Source organism: Trachemys scripta, chromosome 2 (genome assembly GCF_013100865.1).
Source record: "Trachemys scripta elegans isolate TJP31775 chromosome 2, CAS_Tse_1.0, whole genome shotgun sequence".
NCBI classification, from domain to species: Eukaryota; Metazoa; Chordata; order Testudines; family Emydidae; genus Trachemys; species Trachemys scripta.
Window position 1 is genome coordinate 47,948,328 of NC_048299.1, and position 21,277 is coordinate 47,969,604.

Sequence of the window (21,277 nt, forward strand, 5' to 3'; positions counted from 1 at the left end):
CAAAGAAGGGCTTTCACTCTGCCAGAGATGTTACAATCAACACCTGACAGTGATACAAGGCATGAGAAGGGACTGCACCATTTCATCATATGTGACATGCATCTCAGGTTTGCTGGACTCATATTTTGGAGATGTCTGCTATTTTAATAGTATGCACTACTATAGCACTGGTACCTTTTGTCCAGGATCTCCTGTGCCTTTTGGGCCTCTTGGTCCTGGAGAGCCTTGCAGCCCTGGAGGTCCCTAGCACAACACCAGAGAAATAGTGAGTAGTTTCCTAAACCATGAGAAAGAAAGGCGTTTCATCCCTAGCTTCGAATTTCTACATTTTTGCTACTGGATATTTTTGTCAGAAGCTTAACATTATTTACATGTACTGAAGAGTGGTTTCCCTTAAATACCAAGAGGGACACTGAAGGAACAGACAGATTGTTAGGAGAGACAGTCACAAAATCCAAAGCAGGGCAAGGGCATGACTCTCAGTGTCAAAAGCATCTGAGAAATCCAGGAGGATGGGGTACAGGTCCTTAGATTTAGCCAAGCTGATATGGTTAACCATCCTCCAGGATTGTCCTGGTGTCTCCAGGAATTAAAGATTAATCTTTAATTAAAGATTATGTCATGTAATTAAATCTCCAGGAATACATCCAACCAAAATTAGCAACTCTACAAGCAGAGTTTGTTAGAGATGTTGGTGACAGCAGTTTCAGTGGCATGAGGGGGATCCAGGATGGAGGTGAGGGAGAGGAACTTGAAGGAACGGTTATAGATGGTGTGTTCAATAATTTTGAAGGTGACCAGGAGAAGGGAGATGGAGTGAGGTAACTGGAGATGTAGGGGTGGTGTGGGGTCAAGAGTGGGTTTTTGGATATGGGAAGCTATAGTATCTTTGAACTGTGAGGGGAAAGACACCAGATGAATATGAGAGGGGAAAAGTCGGGGGGGAGGGAGAGAGTGAGCAGGAGAAGTCATGAGGCAGGAGGGGGTGGGATCACTTGCTTTCTAGCAGGAGTAGTGTCACTAAAAAAACCAAAACATCATGCCCAGTGGTAATTATTTGCAGGATTACGCCTGTATTTAGGAAAGGGAAGGGGTTGGTTGGTTGTTTTTTTTTTAAATAAACAAGGAAGCTGAGAAGTTAGAGGCCTCCAAAATGTGAACAAAATGTTCCTGTTACTTCAAATGAGAAAGAAACCTAACTGGGTCTAGACCCTTCAAAGCAGCAAACTCCCATAACTAATACCCACATAACTATTGTTATACATGAAATTATTCATGTTACTTGGGACACCAAGTACAGTATCTAATTGCCATTAAGAAATTACATAGAACAATACATACTGGTGCACCTGGATAGCCATCTCCTTTTGGTCCAGGTAGCCCACGTGCTCCAGTTAGTCCTGGGTTACCCTAAATACAAACAAAAAATCAAGCACTGTATCAGCAACTGGACTGTAAATAACACTGACACACAAGATATACTGACAAACATATATATGAAGAAACTATTGGGGACAATAGATCACGGTGTTGCCAACTCTTGTGATTTTATTGCAAGTCTCACAATACTTGTGTGTGTGGGGTGGGTTGTTATTATTTGATTTTTACAGCCTCTTCTGGAATTGAGAGATTCCAGGAGAACCTCAGGTTTCATTTTTTTAAAAGTATGTTCCTAGGCACAGTGGTTGCAAAGAAGAGTTTGAAAATGTGAAGTGAGTGCACCCTAAAGGCTCAGAAACCAGGAGGCCAACAAAAAGGATTATTATTTAAAAAAAACCTCATGACTGTCTTATTAATCTCATGACTATTTGGGGCTTGACTCATGAGATCTAGCACTGGAGACTCACAATACTGAGAACATGAAATGTCAGCCTCAACTTGTCTTGGATTCTGTGGTATGTCTGTCACGGAGTATTGGGGGACTCAGGGCCCTGCACCCCCGGCTTCCTGCGATTCACCATGACTCTCAGCCAGCCAGTAAAGCAGAAGGTTTATTTGGATGACAGGAATACAGTCCAAGACAGGTCTTGCAGGCACAGACAACAGGATACCTCTCAGTTAGGTCCAGCTTGGGGTCCCAGGGCATCCCAGCCCACCCCCCTTTGGGGGGGTCAGAGCCATCTCTGCCTCCCAGCCATCTCTCCAGTTCGCTTCCCACACTCTCCCTTCAGCGACCCCTCCCACAGCCTTTGTTCAGTTTCCCGGGCCCCGGAGTCACCTGGCCTCCAACCCCTTCCTGGGTTCTCATATTACAAGCTCAGGTATGTTCCCTCGGGCAGACTCCCATCCCCCGATGCAGACCATCCTAGCCACACTCGCCTGTCAGCATTCACACACCCCAGCAAGAACAGTCCCAGTTCGTCACAATGTCTGATTTTTTTTTTTTCAGGTAAATCAGCCTCCAGGTTCAACAGTACTCCAGAGCCAGACAGTGCTTTGTGGGGAAGAGAAAGAAAGAGAAATTCCTGCACAATCTCCTTTGATTCAGGGGGAAAATGCACTGAATCAGGAGACCATGAGTTTTTAGCTCATATTTTCCACTGCTTATATTTCTGTGCATTTCAAAAGCCTTACTAATGAGTAATACCACATGCAGGGGCCGCTCTAGGCACCAGCAAAGCAAACAGGTACTTGGGGCAGCCCATTTGCAGGGGCGGCAGCCAGCAGGGATCCAGCCCGGGAGCTGAGATCCATAGGGAGCTGTAGTTCCTTGGTTAGCTCCCTGTCTATAGAGCCAGCCCTGGAGCAGGGAAAGAACTACATTTCCTAGCATTCCCTTGGCCGCTATCAACAGGAAAGGGAGGGGGAGGGAGTATGAAAGCTGAAACCTCATGCTGCAGCTTGCTGTAAATGGAGAGCTCACTGCTAGAACGGGGTGGCACTGTGAATGGGGAACAAGTGTGCCCAAGGAGTAGAAGGCTTTGGCCCAGATATCCCCTTCAGAAGACATCCCCAGACCGGATTAGGGATACTGGTGTGACCTCACCTTGCAGCCCCCAAAGAAAGAATTGGGTGGACTAAATGGACAGTGCCCCTCTCTATCTGAAGCCTAGCAAGGGAGGTATGTGGATCCACTAGAATTTAAAATGAAAAGTAAGGGAGGGGAGACTACTGGACCTGGGCAGCTTTAGATACAGTACCAGGCATGTAGGAGGATTTCCACTTCTGAGCCATGGAAGCAGAAATAGACTTTTCCTTTCCAGATTTAGCTAATATTCAGAAAGGGAATCTAGCATCTGCCTTGCAGATTTGAACACCTCCAAATTCAGGAGTGCTCAAGCTCAATTTGAGCAGCTGTTACTTCATTACTCCCAAATCAAATATACTGTAACTTGCTGTAGAAAAAGTAGGATAAAATTGAGCAAGAAATGCTTCCCAGTGGTTATTAGGACTGGAATTGCTATTTTCAGCAGCCATTGCCTTTTTTTTTTTTTAGTTTTATTTGTTTAAAAGGGAGACAGTGATATTGCATTGGCAAATTCCCCATAGAAACAAAGAGTGGAACAAAAGAATAATAAAGGCACCGCAATTTTTCCTCATTTATGGAGGACAGTCTTATAATGTACATCCAGATATCCTCCAATCACACAAGCTGAAAATTGTTCCACTTTACTGCAGTTCTGTAACCATATGGGACCCAAACCTGTCTGTGTTCTGTGCACATCCAAAATTCCTGCTGAATGACCCACCCTGGGAGCGAGTTACCAGTGACCCAGGGCTGGGGTGGAAGGAGTGTGCAGGAGGGGAGAGCCCAGGGCTGGGGCGTCAGAGGGTGCGGGTGGAGGGGGTAGAGCCCAGGGCTGGGGTGGCAGGGGGTGTTTGGGGGGGGCACTGGTGGGGAGGAAGGGGGGAGCCCAGAGCTGGGGCAGCACAGGGTGCGGAGGGGGAGAGCCCTGGGCTGGGGTGGCAGGGGGGTGCAGGTGGGGGGAGGCCTAGAGCTGGGGTGGCAGGAGGGTGGGCGGGGGGGAGCCCAGGGCTGGGGCAGCAGGTGGGTGCGGGGGGGAGCCCAGGGCTGGGGTGGGGGCAGCCAAAATTTTTTTTGCTTGGGGCGGCAAAAAACCTAGAGCCGGCCCTGACCACAACTGCTAGGAATATAATTCTCTTCCTCCATCCCCACTGACATTTTGCAAGTAAATTTATTGAGTTTGCAATAGATCACTTCTTGCAGAGCTGAAGAAAGAACCCAAGTTTCCTTCATTCAACCACACTGCCTTTCAGAATAAAGATACTTAGCCATCCTGTCTGTAACTACGAGACCACAAGCCCTGTTCATGGACAGACACGAATCGTGATCCTCCAACCTTCTACTGCTGTCTAGCAGTTGCGCAAACTACCTGCAATGCATAAAAGCTGGAACTAGGAGTGCTGGGGGTGCTGCTGCACACTCTGGAATGAAGTGATTTCCATTATATACAGAGTTTATAGTCTGGTTCAATGGCTCTCAGCACCCCCACTATAAAAACTGTTCCAGCGCCCCGCTGCAAAGTGTGTTAATTCCCCCTTTTATTGGCTGGGCCATATATAGCATACCAGTTAATCTTTAACTCAAGTTGTAAAAGTGTGTGCTGAGAATCTGAAGGTTCAAATCCTGTTGCTGAGCCTTAGGCTAAGGCTTAGGCTAAGGCGGGTCCTTGCAAGAGCGAGTTTCTGTTTTTCCAACTTTCTGTCTAACCTGGCTTATTTAATTAACAGATTTAGAAAAGATTCCTAAAAACAAGTTATAATTTTAAAATATTGTAAACTGTGATGATAAGCATGATAAGCAACAAAGCACAGCTGTTCCCCACTATGGTCACTGGTCATATTTCAGTTTCTTCTGTCACACAACAGCACGTTTTAAGGTTGAGAGGTATGATATGAAGAGTGGAAACTTTCTATAAATAAATAAAACTTTCACAAGTGTTAGAAGATTATGTAAATTGGGAAGAAGATCACTGACAGAAACAGATGAGCAGTGTTGAAGATGAAATTCAAAATGAATCCTGCTATACAAGATATGATTTATGGTAAAGGAGAGCCTTGCAATAGCCAAAGCTGCGGTATCACAACGAGGTTATAGTGAAAGCTAAAGTTTGGGAAAGTGAAAGTTTGGGAAAGTTACAGCTAAAACGGAATTGATCAAGTAGGGCTATATAGGAAGGAGTTTTGTAGTACTTTACACAGTGACAGATTTGAGCTAGCCAGTGATAAAACAGAAACAGCTGCGAGCAGTGGCACAGGAGGCACTGAACAGGGCTGCTAACAGGGGAGTTTGAGTGGGAGTTTACAGGGGGAGGTAGACGGCGAGGCAGGAGGGCATGGTGCCTTGTGTGCTGTGTTTCCCCAGGTGCAGAGGGCACAGCTGAGCAGGCGGGCCCAGGCAACAGCAGCCATGAGCCAAGCCGCAGGGGACACAATGCAGATGATTGCTTGCGGCAGCTGCAGTATGTACATGGTCCTAGCAGCGGTACCTGAACAGAGGTATGTGTGCATGAAATGCCGCCTAATAGAATTGCTGGAAGAAAAGATCCGAGGCTTGGAGATGCAGGTAGATACCATGATAGAATTTAGAAGGGGGATCGAGCACCTGATGGAGCAAAGGCAAGTGGGGGCTGAAGGGGAATGCTCAGGGGTACAGGTGGGTAGCACGGGCTATGACCTGTGAGGGGGGAATGCCGGGGGGAGAACAAGGGCAGTGGAAGCATGTGACTGTGAGAAGCAGGCAAAGGAAAAGGAGGGCCAGTGAAGGAGAAATAGAGCTCAGGAACAAGTTTGGGTGTTTGGAGAACGAGGAAGGGGTGCAGCAGGTGGTAACTGAAGGGGGCAGGGTGAGGAAAAAGAGACAAGCGGCTAGTCCCATAGAAAGACGGGAGGAGTTGATGGAGACAGCACCAATTCTGGGCCCCAGGAGGATACAGGATGACGTAAGGGGGACTATAAGGGAAAACAGGAATGGACAGGGGTTGCAACTAGAAGGAACAGGGGATAGATTAGTAGATCGCACTGTCACCAGGCAAAGGCAGGTTTACGTGATTGGGGACTCCTTACTGAGGAGGTTAGACAGGCCTGTAACCAGGGCAGACCCAGAGAACAGAAGGGTGTGCTGTCTACCGGGCGCTAAGATACGGGATGTGGACCTGCGGCTGAAAAGGATCCTAAAAGGAGCAGGTAAGAACCCCTTGATCATACTTCACGTAGGAACGAATAACATAGCTAGGTTCTCGCTAGAGAGAATCAAGGGAGATTATGCCAGGCTGGAGAAGACGCTTAAGGAAATCGAGGCTCAGATCATCTTCGGTGGGATTCTGCCTGTTCCTAGAGAAGGGCAGGAAAGGGGTGAAAGGATTGTGATGATAAATAGTTGACTAAGGGACTGGTGCTATAAAGAGGGCTTTGGGATGTATGGCCACTGGGAGGCTTTCGGGGACAGAAAACTGTTCTCACGGGATGGACTTCACCTGAGTAGGGAAGGAAATAGACTTCTGGGAGGGAGGCTGGCTCATCTCATCAAAAGAGCTTTAAACTAGGAATTTGGGGGAGACGGTTGGGAGATGTCCAGTTAATCTCCACACCAGATTATAACACTGAGAGGGAGGACAGTGAGATAAGAACAGATACAGCCGGGGGGAAGAGATTGGACATAAGGGGGGAGGTGGATACCAGACTAATGGGTAATACTAGCAGTACAGTGTCCATATCAAATGGGAGAATGAATGTGAGAGAGGCCAAAAGGCATAAATTAAGATGTTTATACACCAATGCAAGAAGCCTAGGTAACAAAATGGAGGAAAAACGGTAGTCATGACTGGAGTACAGGTATGGAAGGGTATGTGCTGTTTAGGAAAGACCGGATCAAAGGTAAAGGTGGGGGAGTAGCATTGTATGTCAATAATGAGGTAAACTGTAAAGAAATAATAAGTGATGGAATGGACAAGATGGAGTCTGTCTGGGAAATACTCACATTGGGTAAAAGAACTACTAGAGCCTCCCCTGGGATAGTGCTTGGGGTGTGCTATAGACTGCCGGAATCTAGCCTGGATATGGACAGAGAACTCTTTAACGTTTTTAGGGAAGTAAATACTAATAGGAACTGTGTAATCATGGGAGACTTTAACTTCCCGGATATAGATTGGGGAACAAATGCTAGTAACAATAATACGGCTCAGATTTTCTTAGACATAATAGCTGATGAATTCCTTCATCAAGTAGTTGCTGAACCGACGAGGGGGGATGCCATTTTAGATTTGGTGCTGGTGAGTAGTGAGGACCTCGTTGAGGAAGTGGTTGTAGGGGACAACCTTGGCTCAAGTGATCATGAGCTAATTCAGTTTAAACTAAATGGAAAGACTAAGGCTACATCTACACTACAGGGGGGAGTCGATTTAAGATACGCAAATTCAGCTACGTGAATAGCGTAGCTGAATTCGACGTATCGCAGCCGACTTACCCCGCTGTGAGGACGGCGGCAAAATCGACCTCTGCGGCTTCCCGTCGACGGCGCTTACTCCCACCTCCGCTGGCGTCGTTCGGGGATCGATAGTCGTGTCCCGATGGGACGCGATAAATCGATCCCCAAGAGGTCGATTTCTACCCGCCGATTCAGACAGGTAGTGTAGACCCAGCCTAACAGAATTAAATCGGAGACTAAGGTTTACAATTTCAAAAGGGCTAACTTTAATAAACTAAGGAGACTGGTTAGGGAAGTGGATTGGACTAACATATTTAGGGATCTAAAGGCGGAAGGCACCTGGGAGTATTTCAAGTTGAAGTTGCAGGAGCTGTCAGAGGCATGTATCCCAAGAAAGGGAAAACGGTTCGTAGGCAGGAGATTTAGACCGAGCTGGATGAGCGAGTATCTCAGAGGGGTCATTAAGAAAAAACAGAAAGCGTACAGGGAGTGGAAGGGTGGGAGGATCAGCAAAGAAACCTACCTTATTGAGGTCAGAGCATGTAGAGATGGAGTGAGAAAAGCCAAAAGCCGAGTAGAGTTGGACCTTGCGAGGGGAATTAAAACCAATAGTAGGAGCTTTTATAGCCATATAAATAGGAAGAAAACAAAGAAAGAAGAAGTGGGACCACTTAAGACTGTAGATGGAGTGGAGATTAAGGATAATCTATGTATGGCACAATATCTAAATGAATATTTTGCATCGGTATTTAATGAGGCTAATGAAAGGCTGAGGAATAGTAGAAGCGAGACGGATGGGAATAAAGGAGTGGGGATTGACATTACCGTATCCGAGGTAGAAGCCAAACTCGAACAGCTTAACGGGACTAAATTGGGCGGACCGGATGATCTTCATCCGAGAATATTAAAAGAACTGGCACGGGAAATTGCAAGCCCGTTAGCGATAATTTTTAATGAATCCATAAACTCGGGGGTGGTACCATTTGACTGGAGAATAGCTAATGTGGTTCCTATTTTCAAGAAGGGGAAAAAAAGTGACCCGGGTAACTACAGGCCTGTTAGTCTAACATCTGTAATATGCAAGGTCTTGGAAAAAATTTTGAAGGAGAAAGTAGTTAAGGACCTTGAGGTCAATGCCAATTGGGACAAATTACAACACGGTTTTATGAAAGGTAGATCGTGCCAAACCAACCTGATCTCCTTCTTTGAGAAAGTAACAGATTTTTTAGATAAAGGAAATGCGGTGGATCTAATATACCTCGATTTCAGTAAAGCGTTTGATACGGTACCGCATGAGGAATTATTGGTTAAATTGGAAAAGATGGGGATCGATATGAAAATCCATAGATGGATAAGTAACTGGTTAAAGGGGAGACTGCAGCGGGTCGTACTAAAAGGTTCAGTATTGGGTCCGATTTTATTTAAGCTATTCATTACTGACCTCGGAACCAAATGTAGGAGTGGGCTGATAAAGTTTGCAGATGACACAAAGTTGGGAGGTATTGCCAATTCGGAGAAGGATCGGGATATCCTGCAGGGAGATTTGGATGACCTTATAAACTGGAGTAATAGTAATAAGATGAAATTTAATAGTGAGAAGTGTAAGGTTATGCATTTAGGGATAACTAACAAGAATTTTAGTTATAAGCTGGGGACGCATCGGTTGGAAGTAACGGAAGAGGAGAAGGACCTCGGAGTCCTGGTTGATCGCAGGATGACTATGAGTCGGCAATGTGACGTGGCCATGAAAAAAGCTAATGCGGTCTTGGGATGTATTAGGCGAGGTATTTCTAGTAGGGATAAGGAGGTGCTGGTTCCGTTATACAAGGCACTGGTGAGACCTCATTTGGAGTACTGTGAGCAGTTCTGGTCTCCCATATTTAAAAAGGATGAAATCAAACTGGAACCGGTACAGAGAAGGGCCACTAGGATGATCCGAGGAATGGAAAATCTGCTGTATGAAAGGAGACTCGAGGAGCTCGGTTTGTTTACCTTAACCAAAAGAAGGCTGAGGGGGGATATGATTGCTATCTTCAAATATATCAGAGGGATAAATACCAGGGAGGGAGAGGAATTATTTCAGCTCAGTACTAATGTGGACACGAGAACGAATGGATATAAACTGGCCGTCGGGAAGTTTAGGCTTGAAATTAGACGAAGGTTTCTAACCGTCAGAGGGGTGAAGTTTTGGAACAGCCTTCCGAGGGAAACAGTGGGGGCGAAAGACCTCTCTGGCTTTAAGATTAAGCTTGATAAGTTTATGGAGGGGTTCGTTTGATGGGATACAGTGATTTTAGTCAATAGGTCAATAACAATGGCCAATGATGGGATATTAAAACAGAGAACTTTTCCAGGCGGTCTGGCTAGCGAATCTTGCCTGCATGCTCGGGGTTCAGCTGATCGCCATATTTAGGGTCGGGAAGGAATTTTCCTCCAGGGTAGATTGGCAGAGGCCCTGGAGGTTTTTCGCCTTCCTTTGCAGCATGGGGCAGGGGTCGCTTGCTGGAGGATTCTCAGCGACTTGAAGTCTTTAAATAATGATTTGGGGAGTTCAACAGCTAAGTCAAGGGAGAGAATTCTTCCAGAAGTGGGTGGGTCAGATTTTGTGGCCCGCATCATGCGGGAGGTCAGACTAGATGATCATAATGGTCCCTTCTGACCTTAGAGTCTATGAGTCTATGAGAACAAGAACTGGTAATCTCGGATAAAAGGGAGGATGGAAAAGGGGAGGATTTAGCTTTAGAAGTTCCTACTTAGATTGACATTTTTAAGTGAGGTGCACTGAAATGAATGTACTCTTGGTAATAATTCTGTACATTACTAACTCTAACACATTGTTCTTTCAGTATTTGGACTTACAGTTTGTAAACAGATACAGATAAAATCATCTACATTTCTTAGATAACTCTTTTGAAAGACCACATGTCCAGAACACCAAGGATATGCATGTATTGGCTCTAATCCATCGCTGGGCTTTTAGAGATTTGGTGCAGTACAAAAATCACAATGTAATAGCCTGCACAAGACTGTGGAAGATACTTATCATGGTTCTCAGCTACAGAAGTCTAATAGTGGTTTTGATAACAACCCTAATTTATTATTTTAGTTCAACTACTATAAAGGAATAATGATGGAAGTCCAAACTCATTTTTCCTCAGAAAACATGTCTACTTAGCTCTTAATACTTGTACATAATAAAGGATGCGCTAATACATGTAGTCAACCTATTAATTTTTTATTCTTTTTAAGAAAAAGGAAATCATGAATCATAAGTTCATTTCTCTATTTTTATTTCAAATTCCAGTGCTGTAAAGAACTGCCAAACAGATGTTTCCATTTAACCTTAGCAGACCAGTACAAACATGTTAACATGTTCTCTTCTATAAGGGCTGGGGATTTTGCCAAACAACTGCTTGCTGCTGTTAAAAAAGCAGTTCAATTATATTCCTATGCTTCAGAATATTCAATTTATTCTATCCCAAATCTTTCATAACTGCACCTAAACTAGAAGAGATATATGATTCAGGCCAACTAGCCTCTATGGCAGCTTCACCACCAAGTTCCATGAATCTTCTTGACTCATAGCCATCAAGGCTAACTGCCAAGTACCACTGCTTGTATCTGTGGAGTACCTATTTAAGTATTATGCACTTCTCCTTTCTATTTTTTAGTATTAATTTGTATTATCATAGTGCTTAGGAGACCATGGACCAGGGATCCATTGTGTTAGGTGCTATACAAACAGAGAACCAAAAGATGGTCCCTGAGCCAAAGGGCTTACAATCTAAGTACAAGACAAGAGATAATAGATGTGTATAGACAGATGGGTAGTATGAGGAAACAGTGAGACAATATTGGTCAGCGGGATAGGCAGTGGTCTAACATAACAACTGCCTAGCCATTGTTAAGTTTATTGTCGCCATCAAAGCAAAGAAGAATTTTAGAGAAGGGATGTGAAGGTGAACAATGAAGTGACTTCAGAGATGTTTACAGGAATTTCTTCCCAAGCATGAGGGGAAGTGAGGAAGAAAGCACAAAGATGCTTGTCTGAAAATTTAACAAGCAGGTGATGGAGGCTGGCATCATAGGTTCATTGTGGGCAGGGGTCTACCTTATTCCATTTATTCCCCAAATCAGTAATGCAGGGACAGTGTGGGCATTCATCTCCATTGCCTTGCACTCTATCTAGTCATTCATACCAGTGCAAAGTAAGTTAAAACATTACAACTGGTAAGATTTGAGATTTTTGATTTAGAAGTATTTTACATCAACTTTGTTTTCATTTTGCTCAGGTATAAATAATTAAACAAGATGCAAGACAGTGGAGAATCAGACCTTATTAATTGTGAGACAGAAATAACATGACTCCAATAGGCATGTAGGGCCAGATGTTCAGCTGGTAGACTTATGTTGACTTAGACCTTGCAGAAAATTTGACCCCTAGTATATTTCAACTTCACTGCTCAGGGGGCTGATGATGTTTGGAGCCTTTATCATTGCAGACCAATTTTTCAGAAGTGGTTTCTAAGTCTGTATTCCCAGAGCTGTGTGTCCAAATTTTTGGAAATGGAATGTCAGATGCTCAAGATTTTACATATCGAAAATTTAAATGTGTGTGTGTGTGAACTGGGTAGGAAGATTATCAGTGGGAAAGCTGGCCCTGTACGAGTGGTTCAAGGTCCAGCTCAGGCTGTGTTTCCAATTGAGCCCAAGGGCAATGCATCCTGGGACATGTAGTAAGAGGGACCCTGGGAGCTATAGGCTGGACACCAGTGTGTGCTGGGAAAGGGGGGCAGGGTTATGAAAGTGCTCCCTTTCTGCTATAAAGGAAAGATTAAGGAAGAGACTAGATTTATTGTGAGGGTCTCAGTGAGAAGGGAACATGACCTGTTGAATGTTTCTGCGCAAAAAAGCTTAGCAGGAAGCATAGGTGCTGGAGCAAGGGGTGTGATGGATGCTGCAGCACCCCCTGGCTTGAAGTGGTTTCCATTATAAACAGGGTTCACAGTTTGGTTCAATGACTCTCAGCACCCCCACTATAAAAATTGTTCCAGTGCCACTGTCAGGAAGGCTGAAAGAGCCTGGGAAGAGACCTAGAGGAACAGTCTTCAGGCTGGTGAAAGTTCTCTAAGGAGGGGCTAATATTTGGGCCTAGAAAACTAGAGGCTCAGGGAGAGCAGGAGCTACCTGTAGCTCTCCAGAAAGGGTTGGAAAAGTTGAGTGGTAAGGCTGCTTGTGAGCCCATGGGTGTAGAGAGCAAGCCCCTGCACAAAAGTGTGAAAATTTTGGAATTTTCTTTGCCCCAAAAGAGAAGGACTGGACCAGAGAGCTAAGCCATCATACCATGAAAAGGAAAGCTGAGACTCTCTCCACATGTATTGCCACAAAGAGAAGGTAAGCCACTACTATATCTAAATACTCAATGTAAGTGCGCCAGTTATGCAAACCTGCTTGAGGATACAAATGCAGAGGCTTGGTTGAGGCCACTCTGAAACTGCCCATATGTCCTGTTTAAATTGCTTTTACCCCTTTTCCAATATACACTGCACATGTTCTGAAAAATAGTTTAACCTCCATAACATTATATTAGCCATATTAATTTTACACAAGGTGTAACTGCCTCCCCATGCCCACAGAATTTTCATGCACCCTCAAAGTGACAGTCCGATCCCCCAGAGCCACCCCAAGGCTAAGTGTTCCCATCATTGCTCCCCTTTTCCTTTTCTTTTTCCTGTGCACACATACAAAATTTTATTTTTTGCCTAACATCCCTTGCACTGTAATTACTTTTTGTTACACAACTGTACCCTGATTACACTCCCATCTTGTACAACCAGAGACAGCCAGGGGCAGTCAAGTTAAGTTCCAATAGAAACCCCTGACATTCCTTTAGTGATTTTGATTACATTACCCAATAGTCAAATAATTTTGATTAGATTATTCCTCCACCTGCTGCCTGCAGCAGTTCCCTATAGACCATTTCTGTGGCCCATTTTCCCTCAGAATAGCTGTAAAGGCTTCTGGGGACAGAAGCATAGTGGTGGTAGTAGCCACTCTTCCTGACCCCTGGTATAATTTAATTACCAAGCTTCCATCCAATGTGACTGCACAGAGTTGCACATACAGTTACATTTATATAATTGGGTTTTATTATTAAACCAAAAGCTTGCTTTCGTAACACCACAATCGTTACCTTTACCATCTTTATAACTGTTACCTTTTACCATTTCCACAACTTCCAAATGTTTACTTTTTTCAAACCCTGTATTATCAATTTTTGCAAAAGGTATTTGTAACTTTTTTACTTATTTAAATCACTTACTTTTACATTTAGTTTTTTAAGGTAGTGCACTTTGTTTTTAACAACTCAGCCACCAAGTACAATTATTGCCACACAGCTGCCTTAACCTGTGCTGTCTTTACCTTGAGACTGTTTAAAAGGCATTAAACCATTTGTCTCCGTGGTTGCCCATGGATCTTTTACTTCAAAAATTCCAATGGACTACAGCAGATCTTCATCATACTTTGTCCCAAACAAAACAAAACACAAAACATTTCACACGAGTATTCAAAGTACCCTCCATTAAAACTTTAGAAAAACAAAAGTGTGGAAAGGCAGAGGGAGAGGAGGGGGAAGAGGTGGAAAGAAACCAATTAAGCCTGTCAGGTCAGTTTAAAAGTACAGGCTACCAGCAGCATTACCACTCCTGCAGTCTCAAATGTTTACAGTAACACATTTGACTTCAGTGCAATTATGCTGACTTTCACCACCAACTGGCCCAGCTCAACCAAATGGAGGTGACCATCTCAACCCCCCAAATGGAGGTTTCACCACAGGTAGATTTTTACATTGAAGAATGAGATCTTTTGGTCTGTAAATGACTGTCTTTTAATGATGTCGGAAGTCCAAAACCATAGCAATTGGCTCCAATAGATTTCTAATTGTAAAAGTAGTGGTCATTAACATGGAATAAGTTGATATCTTCTACAGATATTTATATACATGCTTCAAGTTAAACACATATGTAAGTATCTGGAGGATCGTGATCTTAGATTTTTAGTTCTTTAGACTGGAGACTATCTCATTTATATTTTTGTACAGCCCACAGCACAATAGGGTCCCTGTTCGATTGAGGCTTCTGGAAACTACTGTAATTATAGGTTGCCCAACATTTTCCAGTAGAAAATTCTATTTTCAGTTGTTTAGAACTTGGCCATGCTCCAACCATTTGGGCAGAATTTTTTTCATGCTGAGTGTCTGTTGCAGGCTGAATTTTGGGGGGGAAATTTCAGCCAAAAAAGTTCAGCTGTGTCTGAGAACAAGGCTAGAAGAAAAGAGCTTGTTTTCCCCATGTTAAAAGATCCTAGCAGCCTCTTCTTTGAAAAGCTCTATCACCCCCAGGCTTTGGACCAAGAGTTGAATTCTGGACGGTGGCCTCTGTGTCAAGGACATGCCTTTTCCTATCTCCAAAAAATCTGCCAAAATTTGGCCAAGTTAGAAACCTTTGCATACAGTGGATTTTCAGAAGACACTCCTTAGATTTTAATGCTAAAGTCTCTGAAGATTGTCTGCTCTGGAAATGCTCCCACCTGGGGCTGAGCCCACACCTCCCTCCCCGGCTCTGCACAGCACAGCACAGCAGTCTTCCTCCCCCAGCTCCTGGCACATCCAAGATGGTCATCCATCAGTCACGTAGGAGGAAGGTTGATTGCGGGAGGGGTTGCTCAAACTGTGGAGCTGTTTTCTGGTCCCTCGAATCACATCTAGAGCTAGAGTTCCTCTGGGCAGTGTCCAGTGGCTCTTTGGACCCCATTGAGGAGCAGTGGGCATGGGCTGAGGTTCTTTGCTTGGTGTCCCCCTCTGGATCACTTCTTTTGGCCTGATGGTCCTCACTCTCATCCCTGTTTTTTCATTTGTTGTCATCTGTAATCACATGCTGACTGGGCTCATAATTCCTCTCCATCTGAGGAGGTGCAGCCCTTTAGTTTTGGGGGCCAAGGCCACAGGTATTCCACATCGAACTTTGATCTTTTCCCAAAGGCATCTCTTGCACATTATATCTTGCTCCATACTGCTAGGAGGCTATTACTGTTTGTTAAGCCCTCGCTAGGTGATCTTTCAATATATAGAGCTCCCGTTACAAAACAATTCCCCAGAATACTTGGTATGAAATAATATGCCACATATACCAAATTTCTGGTTTGGTTTTTTTAACAGAGTTATAACACAACTTATATTACTGAGTGTGGCAAAAAATGTAACATTATTGCCAACTCTTCCAATTTTATTGTGATTGTTTTGTGATATTTGGTGCTTTTTTCAAAGCACCAGCTGCTGGAATCCAGAAATTGTATGAGAATCTGTTTTCATTTAAAAGAAAATGTAAGTTTCTATCTGTGATAGGGCTGAGAAAGGGTACACAGCCTGACAGAGTTAATGAGGGTCTGCTGCCAATTAGATCATCCAGCATCACCTGAGAGAAGGAGGGCCAGGGTTAACTGAGAGGGAAATCCAGCTGGGAAGGGCTGGGAGAGCTCTATAAAACCAGCAAGCTGAACACAGAAAGAGGCTGGGAAGGCTATAGCTAGGGCTGCAGTGGCTGAGTCTGGACTCAGCAGGCTGGCTGAGCCTTTGCTAGGCAGAGTGATATGGAAGAGATGACAAATGAAACTGAAACCAGGCCGGATAATGAAAATAGGGAAAACATGGAGGAAGACTGGATGCAAACAAAGAAAAAAAGAAAAGGGTAGATTTTTCTGGAACCAGAAGAAGGACCAGCAAATAGGAAGGCAGGAAAAGGAAATGGGCAAAATTACATAACAGTAAAACCCCTAGGTAAGGACATAATGATAGGGGATAGCAGCCCCCTGAAGATTGCAGAGTGGAGAAGAAAAAATGCTGGAGATGGCAGAGACTTGTTTTTTGTTTTTACATTTCACTAACCAGTCAGGAAGCTCCTTAAGATAAAGATGCTAGGTAAAATTAAAATAAGCTGTCAACAACTCAGATTCCTCACAGAAACAAGAGTGGTAGCACATAGTTTGCTAGCTGAAATGTCAGAAGAGGAAATAAAGTGAGGAATAGGTGAAGATAAGGTGATAACAACTAAGAGGCTAATTAGCATAAGAGGCAATGATAGCAAGTCTCACCAGTTGTGCTGGTCACTCTTAAGGGAAAGATGCTACCAGAGTAACCGTAGGGTATCAGATATTCTGGACTAAGCCCTTTAGTCTTCCTCCTGTGAGATGCTACAGGTGCCAATTTGGACATGTAGCAAATAATTGCAAAGGGAAACTACAGTGCAGTAAGTGTGAAGATGAACATCCATTGGATAATTGTGAGGAAGGGACAGAACAAAATGTTGCAACTGTGGAGGAAAACACAGCTCAGCATATGGAGGATGTACCAAGGCAAAACAAACTAGAGGAATAAAAAAACCCACAAAATTATTGATAACATCTCATAGGCAAAAGCTGCTAGAAAATATTTAAAAGAAAGAAGAGGGGAAACAAAGAACCTGACATGGGAAAGGGAATAGCCAGCAACAAATTAATGAGAAGGAAATAATGAGTGACTTCAAACAAACAAAGAGATTCATTGTGTTTCTGACTGAAGTAATAAAGAAAATACAGAAAATGAGAACTATAATCAAAGTGACTGAAAAGTACCTACAGGCTAGCAACCTCAATGAAGGAAATACTGAAGGTTAAAAAATTATGGTGACTATTTTCAGCTGGAATGCCCATAGCCTAATAGCGCATTGGAAGGAATTAAAGAAAATAACTGATATGAAAACAAAGCCTGCTATAATATGCATGCAAGAGACTTGGCCAATAGAAAAATTAGACTAAAATCCTGGGATATGGTGTATATATAGGCATGATAGAGAAATTGGAAAGTGTGGGGATGTCTGTAGCTTCATTAAAGAGGACCTGAACTACCCTGAAATAGAGATTAAAAAGCTAAATATTGAGTATTATGCTACTAACATACCAATACAAAACCATTCTACCACTCTAAGACTTTATAATGCCTATAACTCATGCAGGAAACTAGAGGCTATGGCCTGAAAGAATTAATTGCAGATGTCACATACCCTCTCATTATTTGTGGTATCTGAATTGTTAGAACAGATTGTAAGGAAAGTAAGAAAAATTATAATGATAAAATGTTTAGAACAATTATTTGAAGAGAATAAATTCAGTACAGCTGATGGAAGCTTCTCATGCCTGGATCTGGGAATAGCTTCTAGTAATAGCAAATATAACTATAGCTGGGAAATTTACAGAGGAGGGAATGCTAGTGACCAATTCCTCACATAATTACATATCAAGGAAAAGGTAATACAGAAGATGAGGATAATATCCTCACTCAGAATCTCTAAAAATAAGCAAATGAGAAGATATTGAGGAATTCTGTAATAATGTTACTAAGGGAATCATAAAGCCAGCTAGTTTAGCTATTCCTAGGATGCCCACACTACCTAAAGATAGGAAAAGAATTCCATGGTGGAACAAGGAATGTGAAATAGTAATTTGGGAAAAGAATAAGAAATACAAGACAGCAAAAAATTCCTTAAGTAGCGAGGACTTAATGAAATATAAAGCAAGTAAGGCAGTTGCACAAAGGACTATAAAAAGAGAAAAATGGAGAACACACTGTGGGAAGTACATAAATACACCAATACTTCGGAAGTATATAAACAAATTAGGAAAATGAATGGAATAAAGGGTAAGCCGTATAAACCAAGCATTGCAATTGCAGGACATGGAGTAATAAGCTCCAACAAAGAAAAAGCGGAAATTCTGGCCAAAAAGTCTGTGATGACGACGATCAGAGGATAGAAATTAGAGAGAGGAAGAAATGTTTATTAATGATTGAAGATGATGAAGAGGTGGGAGGAGGATGTGGATGTTATTTTAAATGAAAACTTTGGTACAGACAACTCCAAAAATCAGTACTAAGGCACAAAAGCACCGCGCAAGGCAAGAATGAAATAAGTTTTAAAATGCTTAAACACTTAAGCAAGGGAAGCTCGAGGGTGTGTGAGTGGGGTCCTAGTCGGGGCCAGCTGAGATCACTCTATGAGGGTGAACTGCAAAGAATGGGGCAGACAAATCCCAGAGCTTGTGGATAATTCAATATTTAAATTTACCAAGCCAGCACTAAACAGCTTCTGTTATACCTTACTGGTTGTTCAGAAGTCCAAACAACACAATTCCCTTGAAGTGACCCAGCCTCAGGCCTCCATCCAGGTACCCAAGTCAAATATGATGCAGATTTCTGAAAATCTTATCATATAAAAGAAAAGGTTCTACCAATCCCAAAGGACTGGACACATTACCTCCCAGGTTAATGAATATTCCAGATCTTACCAAAATACACGCTATAGCCAATTCTTATTAACTAAACTTTTTTTTTTTTTTTAAACAGAGAGAGTATGGTTAAAAGATCAACATACATACAGACATGAGTTCAATTCTTAAGGTTCAGATTCATAAAAGAGATGGTGAGATTTGTATTTGCAAAGAATTCTTTCAGAAATCGTTCATAGGTTCTAGTCCAATGTCCAATATCATTGCAGGGTGTTCCAGCTTAGGACTGGGATCTCAGTCCTTATGTCTTAAGCTTCCCCTGTATGAAGCCTCAAGCAGATCTGAGATGACAGAATCAGGACCCAATGGTCTTTTATACAGTTTTCTAGCATCCACTTGACCATACAGTCCTGGATAAACTATAGGCTTCTGATATAACCTTCTGTTTTCTAAACACCACCAGTAATTATTTACACAAATTAACATAGGGCAATTTATCCACTAGGCAGTTTATTACAAACTTCAAAGAGACATATAGACAATGACATTACTTCAACCAAGATTCATCTAAATCAGAGGTTGGCAACCTTTGGCACGCGGCCCATCAGGGTAATCCGCTGGCGGGCCGCGAGACATTTTGTTTACATTGACCCATCCACAGGCAAAGCCTACCTCAGTGGTTTGCGCATTGGCCTGCTAAACCCAGGGTTGTGAGTTCAATCCTTGAGGGGGCCACTTAGGGATCTGGGTCAAAAATCAGTACTTGGTCCTGCTAGTGAAGGCAGGGGGCTGGACTCGATGACCTTTCAAGGTCCCTTCCAGTTCTAGGAGACAGGATATCTCCATTAATTTGTTTTTTTCCATTAATTTATTTTTAGTTCACCCTTCCCAGCCAATGGGAGCTCCGGGAGCCTTTGCCTGTGGACGGTTCAACGTAAACAAAATGTCTCCTGGCCTGCCAGCGGATTACCCTGATGGGCTGCATGCTGAAAGTTGCCGACCCCTGACCTAAATGTTAATATTCCCTTTTGATCTATGAATCTATAGCTATGTGACAGGTAGCATTTAAGATACACACAATTAGTATCACTTCTAACAATATAGGTTTGCATTTCAAAGTTCTAGCCTAATTAGCATGAATAGCCCTAATTACCATTTGCATACCTTTTTAACATGACTTTAAAGGTTGGCTTTGGGTCATCCAGCCTGCAAGCTGTTTAACCCTTTCTGGCCATGAGTTATATTTTTGTATAAGATTTGTTGCAATTATATAACAATGGTAGCAATAATGATTTGCATGGTTATATGTGACAATGTCACAGAGTGATACTAAAATTATATAATATATGCCAAAAAGGTGAAATCCTGCAGATTATTGTCCCAGTGAGGAAACTGGGTAAATTGCTCTCAAGACCTGAGGCATACAGATCAATTGCCTTCACAGCATGTTTAGATAAAACAATGGACAGAATGGTAACAGAGATTAGTAGCACATCTAGAAAGAAATAGGTTCATAGATGGAACATAAAGTGGGTTCAAAAGAGGTAGAAGTGCGATTGACCATCTTGTTAGGGAAGGGACAGAAGTACAGAAAAGCATGATAAACCAAATAATTCATGATCAGAACCTTACTGGAGACAGGAAAAGGCTATAATGGAGAGAGGGATACTGCATAAGGTGGCCTCCATGGGTGTTATGGGGAAAATGTATAGATGGGTAAGGGACTTCTTAAGCAACAGAACTATACAATTATAGTATAAATGCAAAGTGATGCACATTGGAAAATATAATCCTAATTAATAAATCCAAAAAATGGGCTCTAACTTAGCTGTTACCACTCAAGAAAGAGATCTTGATGTCATCATGATAGTTCTCAGAAAATATCTGCTCAACATGCCGCAGCAGTCGAAAAAGTGAACAATGTTAGAAACCATTAGGAAAGTGATAGATAATAGGACAAAAGATATCCTAATGCCACTATATAAATCCATGGTATGCACATACCCTGAATACTCCATACAGTTCTAGTTGCGCCATCTCAAAACAGATATGTTAGAATTGGGAAAAGTACTGAGAAGGGCAACAAAAATGGTTAGGGGTACGGAACAACTTCCATATGAAGAGAGATTAAAAAGACTGGGTTTATTCAGCTTAGAAAAGAGAAGACTAAAGGGGGATATGATAGAGGTCTATAAAATCGTGAATGGGGTGGAGAAAGTGAATATGGAAGTGTTTGTTTACCCCTTCACATAACACACAAAGCAGGGGGTCAACCAACGAAATTAATAAAACAAACAAAAGGAAGTATTTCTTCACAGAACACACAGTCAACCTGTAGAACTCGTTGACAGGGGATGGGGTGAAGGCCAAAAGTATAACTGGGTTCAAAAAAGAATTAGATAAGTTTATGGAGGATAGATCCATCAATGGTTATTAGCCAAGCTGTTCAGGGATGCAACCCCATACTCCAACTATCCTTAAACCTCTGACTGTCAGAATCTGGGAATGGATGACAAGAAATGGATAACTCAATAATTGCCCTTTTCTATTCATTCCCTCTGAAGCATCTGGCAC

At 42.8% G+C, this 21,277-nt stretch overlaps 1 protein-coding gene across 2 annotated transcripts in view; it reads right to left on the reverse strand.

Moving 5' to 3' along the window:
- Window positions 1-21,277, reverse strand: part of COL28A1 (collagen type XXVIII alpha 1 chain) — a 141,901-nt gene that overhangs the window by 52,417 nt on the left and 68,207 nt on the right. For both annotated transcript variants that reach the window (XM_034760512.1, XM_034760511.1), the window contains exons 24-25: window positions 1,342-1,410; window positions 175-243 (exon numbers count right to left, since the gene is read on the reverse strand). In XM_034760512.1, the coding sequence (XP_034616403.1) occupies window positions 175-243; window positions 1,342-1,410 (138 nt within the window). The remainder of the gene's footprint in view (window positions 1-174; window positions 244-1,341; window positions 1,411-21,277) is intronic.